The 12,502-nt window shown below is 42.1% G+C and overlaps 1 protein-coding gene across 1 annotated transcript; it reads right to left on the reverse strand.

The window, feature by feature from the left end:
* Positions 1 to 689: 689 nt before the first annotated feature.
* LOC108881408 (C2 calcium-dependent domain-containing protein 4C) lies at positions 690 to 8,466 on the reverse strand. Its single transcript, XM_018673406.2, has 2 exons — positions 8,351 to 8,466; positions 690 to 7,369 (listed from the first exon to the last, which is right to left on the reverse strand). Exon 2 carries the CDS (start codon positions 7,310 to 7,312, stop codon positions 6,062 to 6,064), a length of 1,251 nt encoding a protein of 416 aa, XP_018528922.1. The 5' UTR covers positions 7,313 to 7,369; positions 8,351 to 8,466; the 3' UTR covers positions 690 to 6,061.
* Between the last annotated feature and the right edge of the window lie 4,036 nt (positions 8,467 to 12,502).

Below are 12,502 nucleotides of genomic sequence, written 5' to 3' on the forward strand. Positions count from 1 at the left end.
AGGATGGGAGGCCTTAAAACTCTGCTGGCTATGGGATTTTAAGTGGGAAGACATCATTAAGAAGACTTGGGGTTAGTCTGAGGGAGCAAGAGTGTCACATCACTGTGGTGAATCAAGCAATTATAAAGACCGAAAGGACAGAGGCAGGGCAGCAGGAGATGAGGCAAAGAGGGAGAAAGCGGTGGTGGTGATGCTCTCCTGACTGAAAATGTTGAGATTTTACTCAGAGTCAGAGGCAAGCCTTGAGGGCCACACAGACGTTTTCAACCCCTGAGTGTCGAGCACCCTTTCCTCTCTTAGTTATTATGTGCAGATAGAATGCCTGTATGGCTGTCTCTGTGAAAACACTGAGCTGAGGCTATAAACAACTGTTGAGGTTAGACTTGAGTTTCTATACACAAAGCAAATGCAATTTGTTGAAAATTCTGAAATGACTGAGTGTTTATTGAGCCTGTTTTAACTTTTGGTCTTACAGCACAATGCAATTGTTGAAGTTGGTAAAGGTTGCCAGTAAGATTATTAAGTAAAAAGAACATTTAACCTTTTGGCTTATCTGAAAGCATTTTTTAAGAGTGTGTCTTTTTCTCTCTCTTTATATATATATATATATATATATATATATATATATATATACACAATAAGTGCACTGATTAATTGAAAATCAATAATGACATGAGCAGAGATGCTGTGGAACTTTTCCTTTAATTAAAGTATTTCACACCCATTAACACAGTAAGTAACCACAGAGCAGCTGTCAGTGGTTGTAGCATTACAGAATTAAAGTATCTACCTGCACAGGCCAGGGACACAAGAACAGCAACAGCACATGGAAATCAGCCTCCATTGTTTATCTACGTCTGGAGAGATATTAAAGATTTCAGTGTCAAGTAACGGACCGGCACTTTTCAGTTTCATTTTTCAGAGAGAACCTGTCAAGACAGGAAGACTTGAGAGACACTTCAATATATATACAGTATATTTAAAAAACAATACAATACCCAACTGACCAGCACTCACACACAGACACTAACGCTTTCTTCAATACTCAGTTTTAATGTCATCAGTCAAGCCTTGCCCCCCTTTACCTAATTAAACAGCTATTGAGTGCTGGGATATAAGGACTGATTTTTATCACAGTGAGTTGGATGCTGGGAAAGTTAATTCTGGTAATTCCTCACTGGATCAAATAAAGGTTGGCATTTAAAATGACCAACTTGTTTTTAGTGTCACTGGTGGCATTAGTCTGGGTATTCAACACCTTGTTCCAGAGTGAAATATTGACTGAACTGTCATCACATTTGGTACACATATTCATGGTCCTCGGAGGATGACTCTGCTGGACATTTTCTCTGACACCACCAACACGTCTAACACTTCTGTTAGAACACCTTTAAAAGAATAGTTTGACCCCTTTTGGAAATATGTTTAGTTACAGCACATGACTCCTCTTGAAACCTCAACTTATTGTTTTTAGTTTATTCTGTGCAGGATTAAACAAGCTTTTAGTCTTTACGATGGTAATAAGCTTAGCTCATCTAAGCTAATCACTTCTTGACTGCAGCTCAATATTTAGCATACTAACATTAGAGGTATCAATCTTCTCAACTAACGCTCAGCTTAAAAAAAACAACAACGTATATCCCAAAATAGCAAGTTATTCTCTTTAAAACTAAAGACTGAACATAAAACGCTAACATGCTAATGATAGAAGGAGATCTCAGCAGCATGTTGCGGCAGAGTTACATTTTATTGTTAGACGACCTCTAGTGGCCATAGTCTTTAATACAGGAGCAAAAGAGGAAGTTACAATAAGTGGCGTAGTATATAGAGTGAAAAGGTTTGCATCAGGACCTATGGTCATTCAGATTGCAGGACTTGTTCGACTGAACCTAAATAGATGAAGAAGAGCCAAGTCTGAAATGTTGACTGTACAGAGGATGAACCCTTTTGAACTGCTGCCTATCTCTCCATTTCCAGTCTGACTGCACCTCACAACCTAACTGTTTCTGTATAGATCATTAGGATGTGACGTGTTTTCAGATAGTAAAAATAATCAGCAAGGGGAAAAAACAGGACTTTTTTCTCAAGTGGGCTTATCAGAACTTATCAGATTTGAACAGTGTCCAATATATTTCTGTTAGAGATAAGCTTCCAGCTCAGCTCAAAATCGACAAAAAGAGCAATAAAAACTGCACAAATCAATTTACTAAATCCCCTGTTCACAGCAGCAGAAATGATGCAACTTTGTGCTGCTCTGTGTCTCAAATGTAAAATATAAAGGCTAAACTTTTGTCTTCGGTCTCTGCCTTTTTATGAAATCGGTCAGAGCACAGAAATGGAACATGACTCTGGCTTCCTATCAGATATTGTTGTGACTTTTCTAAAGTTTTTTAAACCACTGGAAGCTTGTGGCAAATGAAGAAAAAAGTGGAGCAATGGTTTTAACTCCTGTCAAGTTAAGAGTAGAAAACAAGTGGCATTTCATTCTGACTGTTTCCTTCGGCTATGACAGATATTTCTTCCGATATGTTTACTGATAAGGTTGTTCTGTTCAGATGTGGACATTTTGTCTTACCATTTGTCAGACTGTGAAGCTGTGAAGCAGCCACAGTTAGGCTGTGAGCCTGCCCATGCAGAGGTTTTCTGATAACTGCCTATTGTTCTCCACCCTACATTTCAGTTCTATTAAATGATTAGCCACATGTAAACAGTTAAAGCAATTACTTATAAAAATAGGACTCAGTGTGACAATTTGCAGAACACGCCACCCATACTTTAAGTGCATTACTATTATGAACATTTGTGCAAATCCTCACCTAGAATCAGAGCACAAGGTGACCCACCACTTCACAATAAGAATTCACTGAAATTTAGTACTGACACTACTGAAGTCATGCTAAGAAACCCCAGAAAAGAGTTTGGTAACACCAGGGTTGAGTAGAATTCAGGAAGTCTGAGTAGAAAATACAATAACTCAACGAGCAGGCACTGTATGTTCGGACAAACGAATGCAACAGGGGTTACAACAGATCACCGACTGTCACACAAAGCCAACCAGCAGTGTCACAGTATATAAAATATATAGAGAGCATATCAACAGCAGTGCTACAAGTGAGATACAAACACCAGGTGAGAGTCCTCCTAGCAGAGTTAAAGTGAAGCTTTGGGGCAGTGTGTAAGAAACCTCAGTAATTTGGATCACTCTGATGTCTCCGACTTCTTTTCACTCTGCAGCTGCTCTCCCCCTCCTCCGAGCACTCGAGGCTACAATCATATGTAATTTCTTCTAATTCCTCAGAAGGACAGCAGAGTACACGGAGACAGGAGAGGGGCTGCCGTTCATGTCAAAACGCATAATATTGTTTTCTTTGTTGCCTTGTTTCTCATATTTCTTTCTCAGTCTCCTGGGCTTCATTACAGTTGAAACAGACATAATTAAAATGCCTCTCATCAGCACTTCTCACTCGCTGGTGCATAATTGGCACTTCACTGACAAGAGTAGAAACTAGTACATATGTAGTTATATACAGTACAAATCCAACACGTGTTTACAGTCGATTCAAACCGTCCAAAAGCATTTTACAAAATACTACATAGAAAAGAACAACTTTGGACAAAATATCATGCTAATCAAAACACACACTCCCTCTATATCGCTCTCTCTCACACACACACATACATAGTAAGGCTTTAGGGTTTCATTAAACTTTGAGCATGTCATGCAAACACCAGTGTATTACTGACATATTCATGCCATGCAACTGGTACTCTGCACTTTGACTATGGTGCTCTAATCTTCTCATGTGAGACATTTAATACAACTACATGCACACAAGTACTGTATTTGTCCACTGCCGATACTGTGACTAAGGCGACAGCCCGGTTGCATAAATTGAGTGTTACATTATGTTTACATGACCAATGTATTTAATTTTATTATACGATTAAAAAGTGTGACTTTAAATAACCTCGGTCCATGTCCCACTGCTATCAGATTTAACCAAAAAGCAAGTAAAGCACTTTGTCACAGCTACAGGCTTAAATCTGTTAAAATGATAATGCTAAATAAAATGTTGGAGAGAAGAATTTGACGTGTTCAGCTGAAGCATGAACATTTTGAGATATCTATTAGTAAGAATTGAGGGAACAAATGTTCCTGAGGGACCTCAGTGGAGCAGAGCGGAAAGAAATTTTAAATGCCCCGAGGATCTTTCATGTGTCTGTATGACCGATTACATGATTGAAATCCTCTCTGCTCCTGTGTTCCTGGTGTTGAGACTTGGCTCAGCAATGCCGAGGTGATGCCAACCAGTCTGAATGCAGAGCAAAGATGTTGGCGCACCTATTTGGTGGGAGCCCGTTGCCTAGTTGCACAAGATTTAATCAAGGTGCCCACACTGGATGAGGCATGTGCGACTGGCTGTGGCTTGAAAATCTGCACAGGTCCTTCATAAGGCTGAAGAGAGATTTTATCAACTGAACAAATATATATATGTAAAATAATTGAAGGACCTTTTCGCATATACCCTGCAAACATTTTTTTTCCTTTGTGCTCCACATTTCATTTCATCAACTCAGTGAGCTGGATTTCATGCAGTTAAAGACATGACTGGTGGCTATTAAAGACATTAAAATCCATGTAACCCACACTCCATAAAATCACATCTTACTACATAATTTCTGTCTAAAGAGTTTATCTCTGTTTTTGAGAAAAAACGTGCAAGTGCAGAAAAAATATTTCAACCTGTTTCCAAGATTGTTTCTAGAAATTAGTGTCTCAGTGTTATTCTAAAATCAATACAAATTTGTAAAATCTGTATCGGAAACACGTTCAAATATTCCCTCTACACATAAAGATTTTTGAAATTTTAAGGAAAAAAAAAAAAAACTTTAAAGGCACCCTGTGGAGTTTCTGACCACTATTAGCGCTATGGAGCAATGTTTTTATTACTGGGCCCCTGTTTTGTTCTCGTCCCGCTACTGGTTTCATGTCATTGACAGCTAGTGGTTATAACACGACAAAAAGGGCAGTCAACACCGAGAACACTCACAAGTGAACGCTAATGCAAACACTGAAGGATTTAAAACATTTATAAAATTGAGTCATAAGGAGGCAAATTCACTCAACAAATTGGAGAGACCTCAAGGATACACACAGTGTGTTTTGGTGGGAATATAAGTTTTGTTCACTCCACAGGCCACCTTTAATTTACAGACAAAATGTTTCTGAAGGGCATGTATATCATTTGACTTTTTTTTCTTTCAGTAAGATCATTAGCATAACAGAAATTAGATTATGGCAATCATAGGTTTTAGTCTTACTTGCGTTATCAATTGCACTATAATTGTATTTTGATGTGTGTGTAAATGGGACTATCGTGACTGCTCTGTTTGTCCTCGCCCTCCCCTGTAGGAGGTGGGCCATGGCAACTGGGATCAAAGGGTCATTTGCACATCAGGATGTAGTGCCACTTCAAAGCTCGCGCTGATTCACAAAGGTATCTTTGTGCTGAACACCGCGCAGCTAATGTAGGATCCCATTCTGTGCATTTATGTCACACTGCAGCAGTAAAACCACGGCACATGTGACGAAAACAGCGTCAGACGAGGACACAGAGACAGGTTGATGCTCAGGTGTCTTTGAACCAGACCTGGCCAAGGAAGTTGGCTGAGAGACAAGTCCAGAAAGAAAAAAAAAACAAGCTTTCATCTGTTGCTGGCTGTCGAGCCGAGCTTGGTTTAATAAGCATTCATTATTGGGAGAAGGAACCAGAAAAACGTCAGCCACTGCAAATCCTTCATTGGGCCTCGGACTTCAAGAGACTTTTCTTGAGTGTTTTTTTTTTTTTTTTCAGATGTGAGAATAAAGCCTCTCTTCCCTCTAGGAATCTGTTTTCTTTTGGAAACCCTTCATTTCTCCTCTCTCTTTATCTTTGTGTTCAGAGATTTAATCTAACAGAGTGAAAAGAGCAGATTGTATAGAAACCAGTGCAAACATCTAATTTAAATTTCAATCGGTATCCTTGCTTTTTGCCTCCTTCGACCTCCAGGTCCTGCAGCTTTAGAGCCCTGAGAGCAACTTTGTTAGCGGCACCTCTCGCTCTCCCAGTAGCGTGTCCCTCTTGAGGCTGGTGCCTTTGTTCACCACCTTGAACTTCACCGACAAGTTTTTCACCTGAACCGAGCTTATTGAGTCAAAGAAGAAGTCCTCGTTGAAGACCGGGTTGCGGCTGTTCTTGATGATGTTGCTCCTTTGCTTCTGCAGCTTGCCTGGGTTTAGGTAGACAGCCACACAGCAGTTGATGCTCTTGATGTCGAAGTGCTTGTCGTAAAGACTCTCCGCCGCCAGGACTCGGATGAGCAGGCGGGAGGTGCCGGAGTCGTAGTTGGCGCTGATCCTCACTGAACCGCCCTTGTGCAGGTTGATGGTGTGCTCCCGGTGGAGGCTGTGGTCGGACGCCCCGGCACCGCCGTGGATATGGAGCCGTCTCTGGATGTTGGGGCTCGGCTCGGCCGAGCTGCACTCGTCGGTGGAGAGGGAGCTGTGGCGGGCAAACGTCCGCTTGGCTTTCACGACTTTGGCCTGCGTCTCATGGGTGAAGATCTTGAGCAGGGACGCAGAACGGGAGAGCAGAGGGGAGCTGAAGGGAGAGGACTCGGCCGAGGAGCAGGTGTCACTCTCCCCGCCGCTGAAGTATCGGTAAGGATTCATGTGAGAGGTGTTGAAGTCAGCGGGATTCAGGTGGTTTCCTGCATCGCTGCTTTTCCCCGAGGTCTTTCTCTGGGTGTTTGGGGAGGTGATGGGACTGGTGAGTTCGCAGTGGAACAGCGACTCTTTTCGGCGAGTGTGAGGGCTTTCCTTCAAGGTTGCGAAGCCATAAGATGTCTGAGTCTTGGGAACATAAGGTAGGGACATAGCTGTCTGCGACTGGGGATCTGCATTGGTGTCTCCAGCCACGACATCATCAGCGCTCTCTATCTGTATGATGTGGCGGTTTGCTGCTCTCAGCAAGTTCTTGGTGTCTCCTGCAATCTTGGCCACCAGACGTGGACTTCTTGGGGTGCTGATCTTCTTCCCACTGCCGATGGTGTGCTCTGACGTGGACGGCTGCAGCCCCTCTTTGGGCTTCACATTAGGGATCTCAGGCTCTGGAGGGCAGCTGACCAGCTTTGGGGGAATGAAAAAATCTGGGATCTTGTCGGGGGTGAGGACGTTGCTGTAGCCTGGGGCGACGCCTTTCTTGTCTCCATTCTCTCCCTGTCGCAGCACACCGGTCTCCACCGACCCGCGGATCTTATCCAGAACCCACATGGTCCCACCAGACAGTGGGGATGTGTGGGTGTGTGGGCTAAGTGCAGTCAGGTGTGTCTGCAATTAATAACACACAGGGGAGGGGGTGTAAATGATCAGAGAAGGGAACAGCAAGATAAAAATAACACCTGAGGTGGTGTAGCTCTGATGAGCAAACACAGACTATGATTAAATTCTAAGTATTTAAAGGCTTAAGACTGAATAAACAAGAAATATTACAGCTACAGCAGACTGAATCTGAGCTTAACTTATGGAGCCTTTGACTGCAACAGATGCTATGAATGCTTGAAAAGGCTTTCTTCAAAGAACTGCTGTTCATTTACTACATTGTGGGAAAGGGGAACTAACAGGTCTCAATAGGCAGCAATATTTAAACTGACAAATGATACAAAATCAAGCAGAATTCAGCTACATTACAACATTTACAACAAATGAAACAGAGTTATAATTGTTTTCAGGCAGCAGAGAGGCTTCACTGATTGGTAGTGTGAATCTTTGAACAACAATAAAGGGGCTTCTTCTCTGTTTTCTTTTGCTCCTTGATATTTTAAAGGACTAAACAGTATAGTCGCATTGTATTGACATTGTATTAACTAAAATATGTGCTACATCCTCTTTTGATATAACTGAGAACTGTTAATGTGCATTTTATTCTTTACAGTAAGGAAATTCAGATTTAATTCTCACTTTCAGTTTCACTAGACATGGTTTTAAATATAAAAAACAAAATATAAAAGTGATTTCACAACAAAAATCACTTTACAGTTGATATTTTGTCAATTACAGATTATCTATATGCTTTTTTCCCCCCCTTTTTTTTTTTTAAAGAATATATGCATTTGTAAGTTTTGAGGGAACAAAATGAAGAAAAATAGAGAAAGAAAGAGTTTCAAAGTAAATTCACGTCGGCAGGTACGAGTAGGATTCCTCCCTTTACGCACCAGTCCGTTTCTCAAAACCTCTAAAATTTTAAGTCGCTTTGAAATCTGAGAGAACACACCGCTCCAATTTACAGAAACACATAAATAACACACTTACAGCTCTACAGAGAGCGGCGTCCTTCTCTTCTTCAGCTTGCTCTGTCAGTAACAGGTGTTCTTCCTCCTCGGATAAGCTCGTGCGCTCCGCGGCGCTGCTCTGCGCCCTCGCTCGCGGTCTCCGCTCCGCAGCTCATGTCGCGCGTTTTATAGACGGCACGCGGATACGGCTGACCAATAAGATCAAACTTAGAGTTTCCGTGTTTGGCAGCAGAAGCAGACAGAAACACGCTGGTGACATGTGAAAGGAAAAGGAATCTTACAGGTAGGTCTAACAGGTTTGTTCACAGGCGCTAGTTGCTGAAGAAAGCTGGTGTTTTATGGGAGTATTTGCGCTGTTTTCATCACAGCTGTAGGTTTTTTCTTTGTCATATTACCTTGGTGTAAGAATAAAAATACTTCACTCATTTTATTTCCTTTTTCCTTTTTTTCTTTCTTTGTTTTTCCTGTTACATTTCAAGCCTTCAGTCTAACACTTTAAACTCAAGTCAAACTTTCAGCCAAAGACATGCATGAAATCCAGATAAGACAGATGTGACAGTTTGTTCATCGCCTCAAACCCCATTCAGAGGGACAAATTTGTTTGTCTTTTCCTCACTAGCACACACAACACAACGCTCCTCTGTGTTAGTAAACCATAATGTCTAATAAGACTGTTCCTGTTTGACCAGGAAAAGCACATGCAGCTCAACAGACAATGAAGTGTGGAGAGCATGCACCTGTGTGCTGCGTGGTCTAATTCAATTTACAGCAGCTTTTTCCCCTCATTCTCTCTCTCTCTCTCTCTCTCTCTTTTGGTCTGTCTGTCTTCGGGTTTAAACCAACAGATTGGTTTCCCTGGAAACTTTGCTATGGCAACAAATACATTTGTCTGTCTAAAATAGGAAGGCCCTCGCTGACTTCATTGATCCACAGGACAAGAAGCACTTTGTTTGTCCAGATTGCTTGGTTTTGAGTCAAGTGCCATGCAGCCCTGTGTGGACTGAGAGGGTTACGGGCCACTGCTTTATCAGAGATCAGTTTCATAGAGCTAAAAACAGCACTGCATCGACTTAACGGGGAGGAATTTAGAAATGTAGAGATTTCAGCCGCTGTGAGAGTCGATACCTGGTGACAGGAAGGGACAACAGCAGCTTTACAAACAGCGGATTAACAAACATTTAATGCGTTTAGCCCTGGAATAGGTGTCAGCTCTGCCTGTCTCTACCTCATTCAGATGGAAAATGAAATGAGCTTGATTGTTCTAGATGGAGTTGCCCTTCTTGTCACAGCTAATTGGGAGCTCGCAGAGCAAAACAAGCAGAGCATTACTATAGTAAATGAGCCTTTGGATTCAACCTCCATTTGCATTTCATGACTATATGAGCCACAATGAAAGATGAAGTTATGGAAAAGTAAGATTAAAGGTCTACAGCCATGCTAGTGTGTTACCATGTTCACAAAGGAAAAGAAAGACGATCACCAAAGTCAGAGTGGGTCATCCTCTGGGAACCAGAGTCGGTAGAAAAGTTTGTGGTGATCCATCAAATAGTTGAGATATTTCAGTCTGGATCAAAGTAGTGGACCTTAGTTGAACTACTTCATCAGGACCATGGATGTCATTGGATGAGAAGTGAGTGACACTGACCACAGTCTCACATCATTAGATTCAGATTATTGCTAAACCCTGATTAATGCACATTCCAGCTAAGGGCCTCCCCACTTCAAACCAGAGCAAAAATATGTGATAAATAATGTGTGTGTGTGTGTGTGTGTGTGTGTAAGATACATGCTCTCAGGCACATAAACCATATGTAACCATCGTCATTTATATTTGTATAATATTAATCTTTACAAAGCCTTTTACCAGTTCACACATGCATGTGCAAATATGCACACACATAAAAATCAGGATCCACAGAGGAAGATAAACTTGCCAAATGCAGATGTTATGTGTGCTTGGACATACAGTGACTGGGACGTACATGAGAACCATGGCATAGCATGTAAAACATGTCAGCTGTTTGAGCTCTGAGGGGAGATAATTACACATCTTGCCTTCAGAGGTCTTCCCAGAGGCCACTATCTGATGTAATCAACTCATGCAAAAAGCCACTTACCATTTAGATTGCAGAGGCACATTTGAACTCTCACCCACTGCTGTCTGTCATCTAAGGCGAGCAGAGACTCAGTCATTGCCTTCGTGTCACTCAGCAGCCAAGAGAAACCCGACCTGTTACACTTGTCGAGCAAAATGTGTTTTAAGGTTTTAAGAAAAAAATGGGACCCAATTTATTAGTGGTGCAACAAATATTTTTTCTTTCATTGCTGACAAATCTGCTGTAAATTTTTTAAGGTGACATCTTCAAATTGTTTGTTTCATGAGACCAAGAGACTAAAACCCAGAGATCTGAAAATGACGATAAAAGTACGTTGCTGGGAACTGACATTTGGACTGTTAGGTGCTGTTCACAACTGTCCCCTGTTTGTGTACATGTATGTATATATTCAATTATATAGTGTACGCTCTCTGCACCAGTGCTTTAAAATCTGTATGTTGTGTCCCTTTGCTCCAACCAAACCACATAGAAACATTTACTAAAAAAGCTGTCACAAAAATTTGGAAAAACACAAACCAGTGAATGTCTGAGCATTCTCACTGGATTATTAAATGACTTTCATAACTGTTGATGATCTGTCCCTTAACTAATCAATTAATCAACTAATCAATTCAACACTGTAGTTTATAACAGAACTTTATTACAGGACAAAAAAAGGGGAAAGACTATCTTCTGAAGACAACATACAATTAAAATGTGTTAAAAGGGGAAACAGTCTCTCCTAGGGAATATTTGAATGTCATACCACTCTGTGAAGAGCTCCACGTTCACACTGTTAACAGCTTCCTTTACAAAGTGATGAGATCGATACTCAAGCGTCTGAGAATCTTCAGCGTTGAGACGAGGACAGGCTACAGCCCAGAGAAAAGGTTAATGTGTCTGTTCTGCTCTCATTAAAGGAGCCGCTCTCTACATCTCTGTCTGTCCGAAAATGTGCGAGCAACACTGGAGCTATTATAAAACCCCAAAAGTACAGAGGGTGAACTTTGTCATTGAGTAATACAGATCTGATTCACTGTAGCTGTGCTCGTGTGTTCTCTCCTGTCGTCTCCAGATACACAGATGTACCTACACACAGGCAATGGTGGGGGGTGCAATTATATATGAAGAAAAAACAGCTGGAGGAGTCAATGCAGAGAGTGTTTCACCACTGTGGTGCGACATCTTTCCCCTGCTGACGTTCGATTGGCTTCCTGGAAGGACAGGAAGGAGGAGTTGGGCCTGTACGCGGAAACTAAGATGTCAGACTGAACAGGGGCAGCACAAAAGCTCTGCAGGAGGTCGGGTATACCTCTAGCTTTTCTCACTTATTCCTTTTACAGTGTGTGTGTGTGTGTGTGTGTGTGTGTCTGCATTGACTCTTAGCACATATGGTCACTCATTATGGCAAGAAAAAAAAAAGGAAGAGGCCTGACAGCATCATAGGGTCCATTTTTACCCCACTGCCTCTTATTGTTACCATCCATCTTTCTTCCTTCCTGCCAACCCACTCCCACCTTCCACACAACTTCTGTTGCCTTGGAGACTCATATCCTGACATATGGATCAATCCCCTCCCCCCATCACTAACCAGCTCTCCACTCCTCTCATCTCACATTTCTTCACCTCTGCGGTCTGTTACAGTTCATTCCTCAGGCTGTGCAGCTATTCACAGGTCACCAACGGCTCTGACTCAGTTTGCTTCTGGTCACTGGCAGCCTGGAGGAGATCAACGCCAAACTACCAGCTTCTGGAGTAAGAAGACAGGAGTAACACATGTGACTGAATGGCTCACAGTGTGAAACCACAGAGAGAGGGGGGGGGGGGGTGTCGGGTGCATAACCTGCAGTTTAAGCAGAGTGTTATCCTTTCAGGACAAAAACACAGCACGATGTATGAAAGAAAACCACAGAGGGAGAGAGGCACTTCTGCAAATGCCAGGACCATTTGACCGTCTTGCTTTTTCTGGTCCGCTGAACTGGCATTTGGATTGGACACATGCGGGGCAAAAGGTCAGACCTGTCGCCACAGGAAACAAATTTGATGGACTCAGCGGCAACGTTGATATACCTCTC

Source organism: Lates calcarifer, linkage group LG17, assembly GCF_001640805.2.
Source record: "Lates calcarifer isolate ASB-BC8 linkage group LG17, TLL_Latcal_v3, whole genome shotgun sequence".
Lineage (NCBI taxonomy): Eukaryota > Metazoa > Chordata > Actinopteri > Centropomidae > Lates > Lates calcarifer.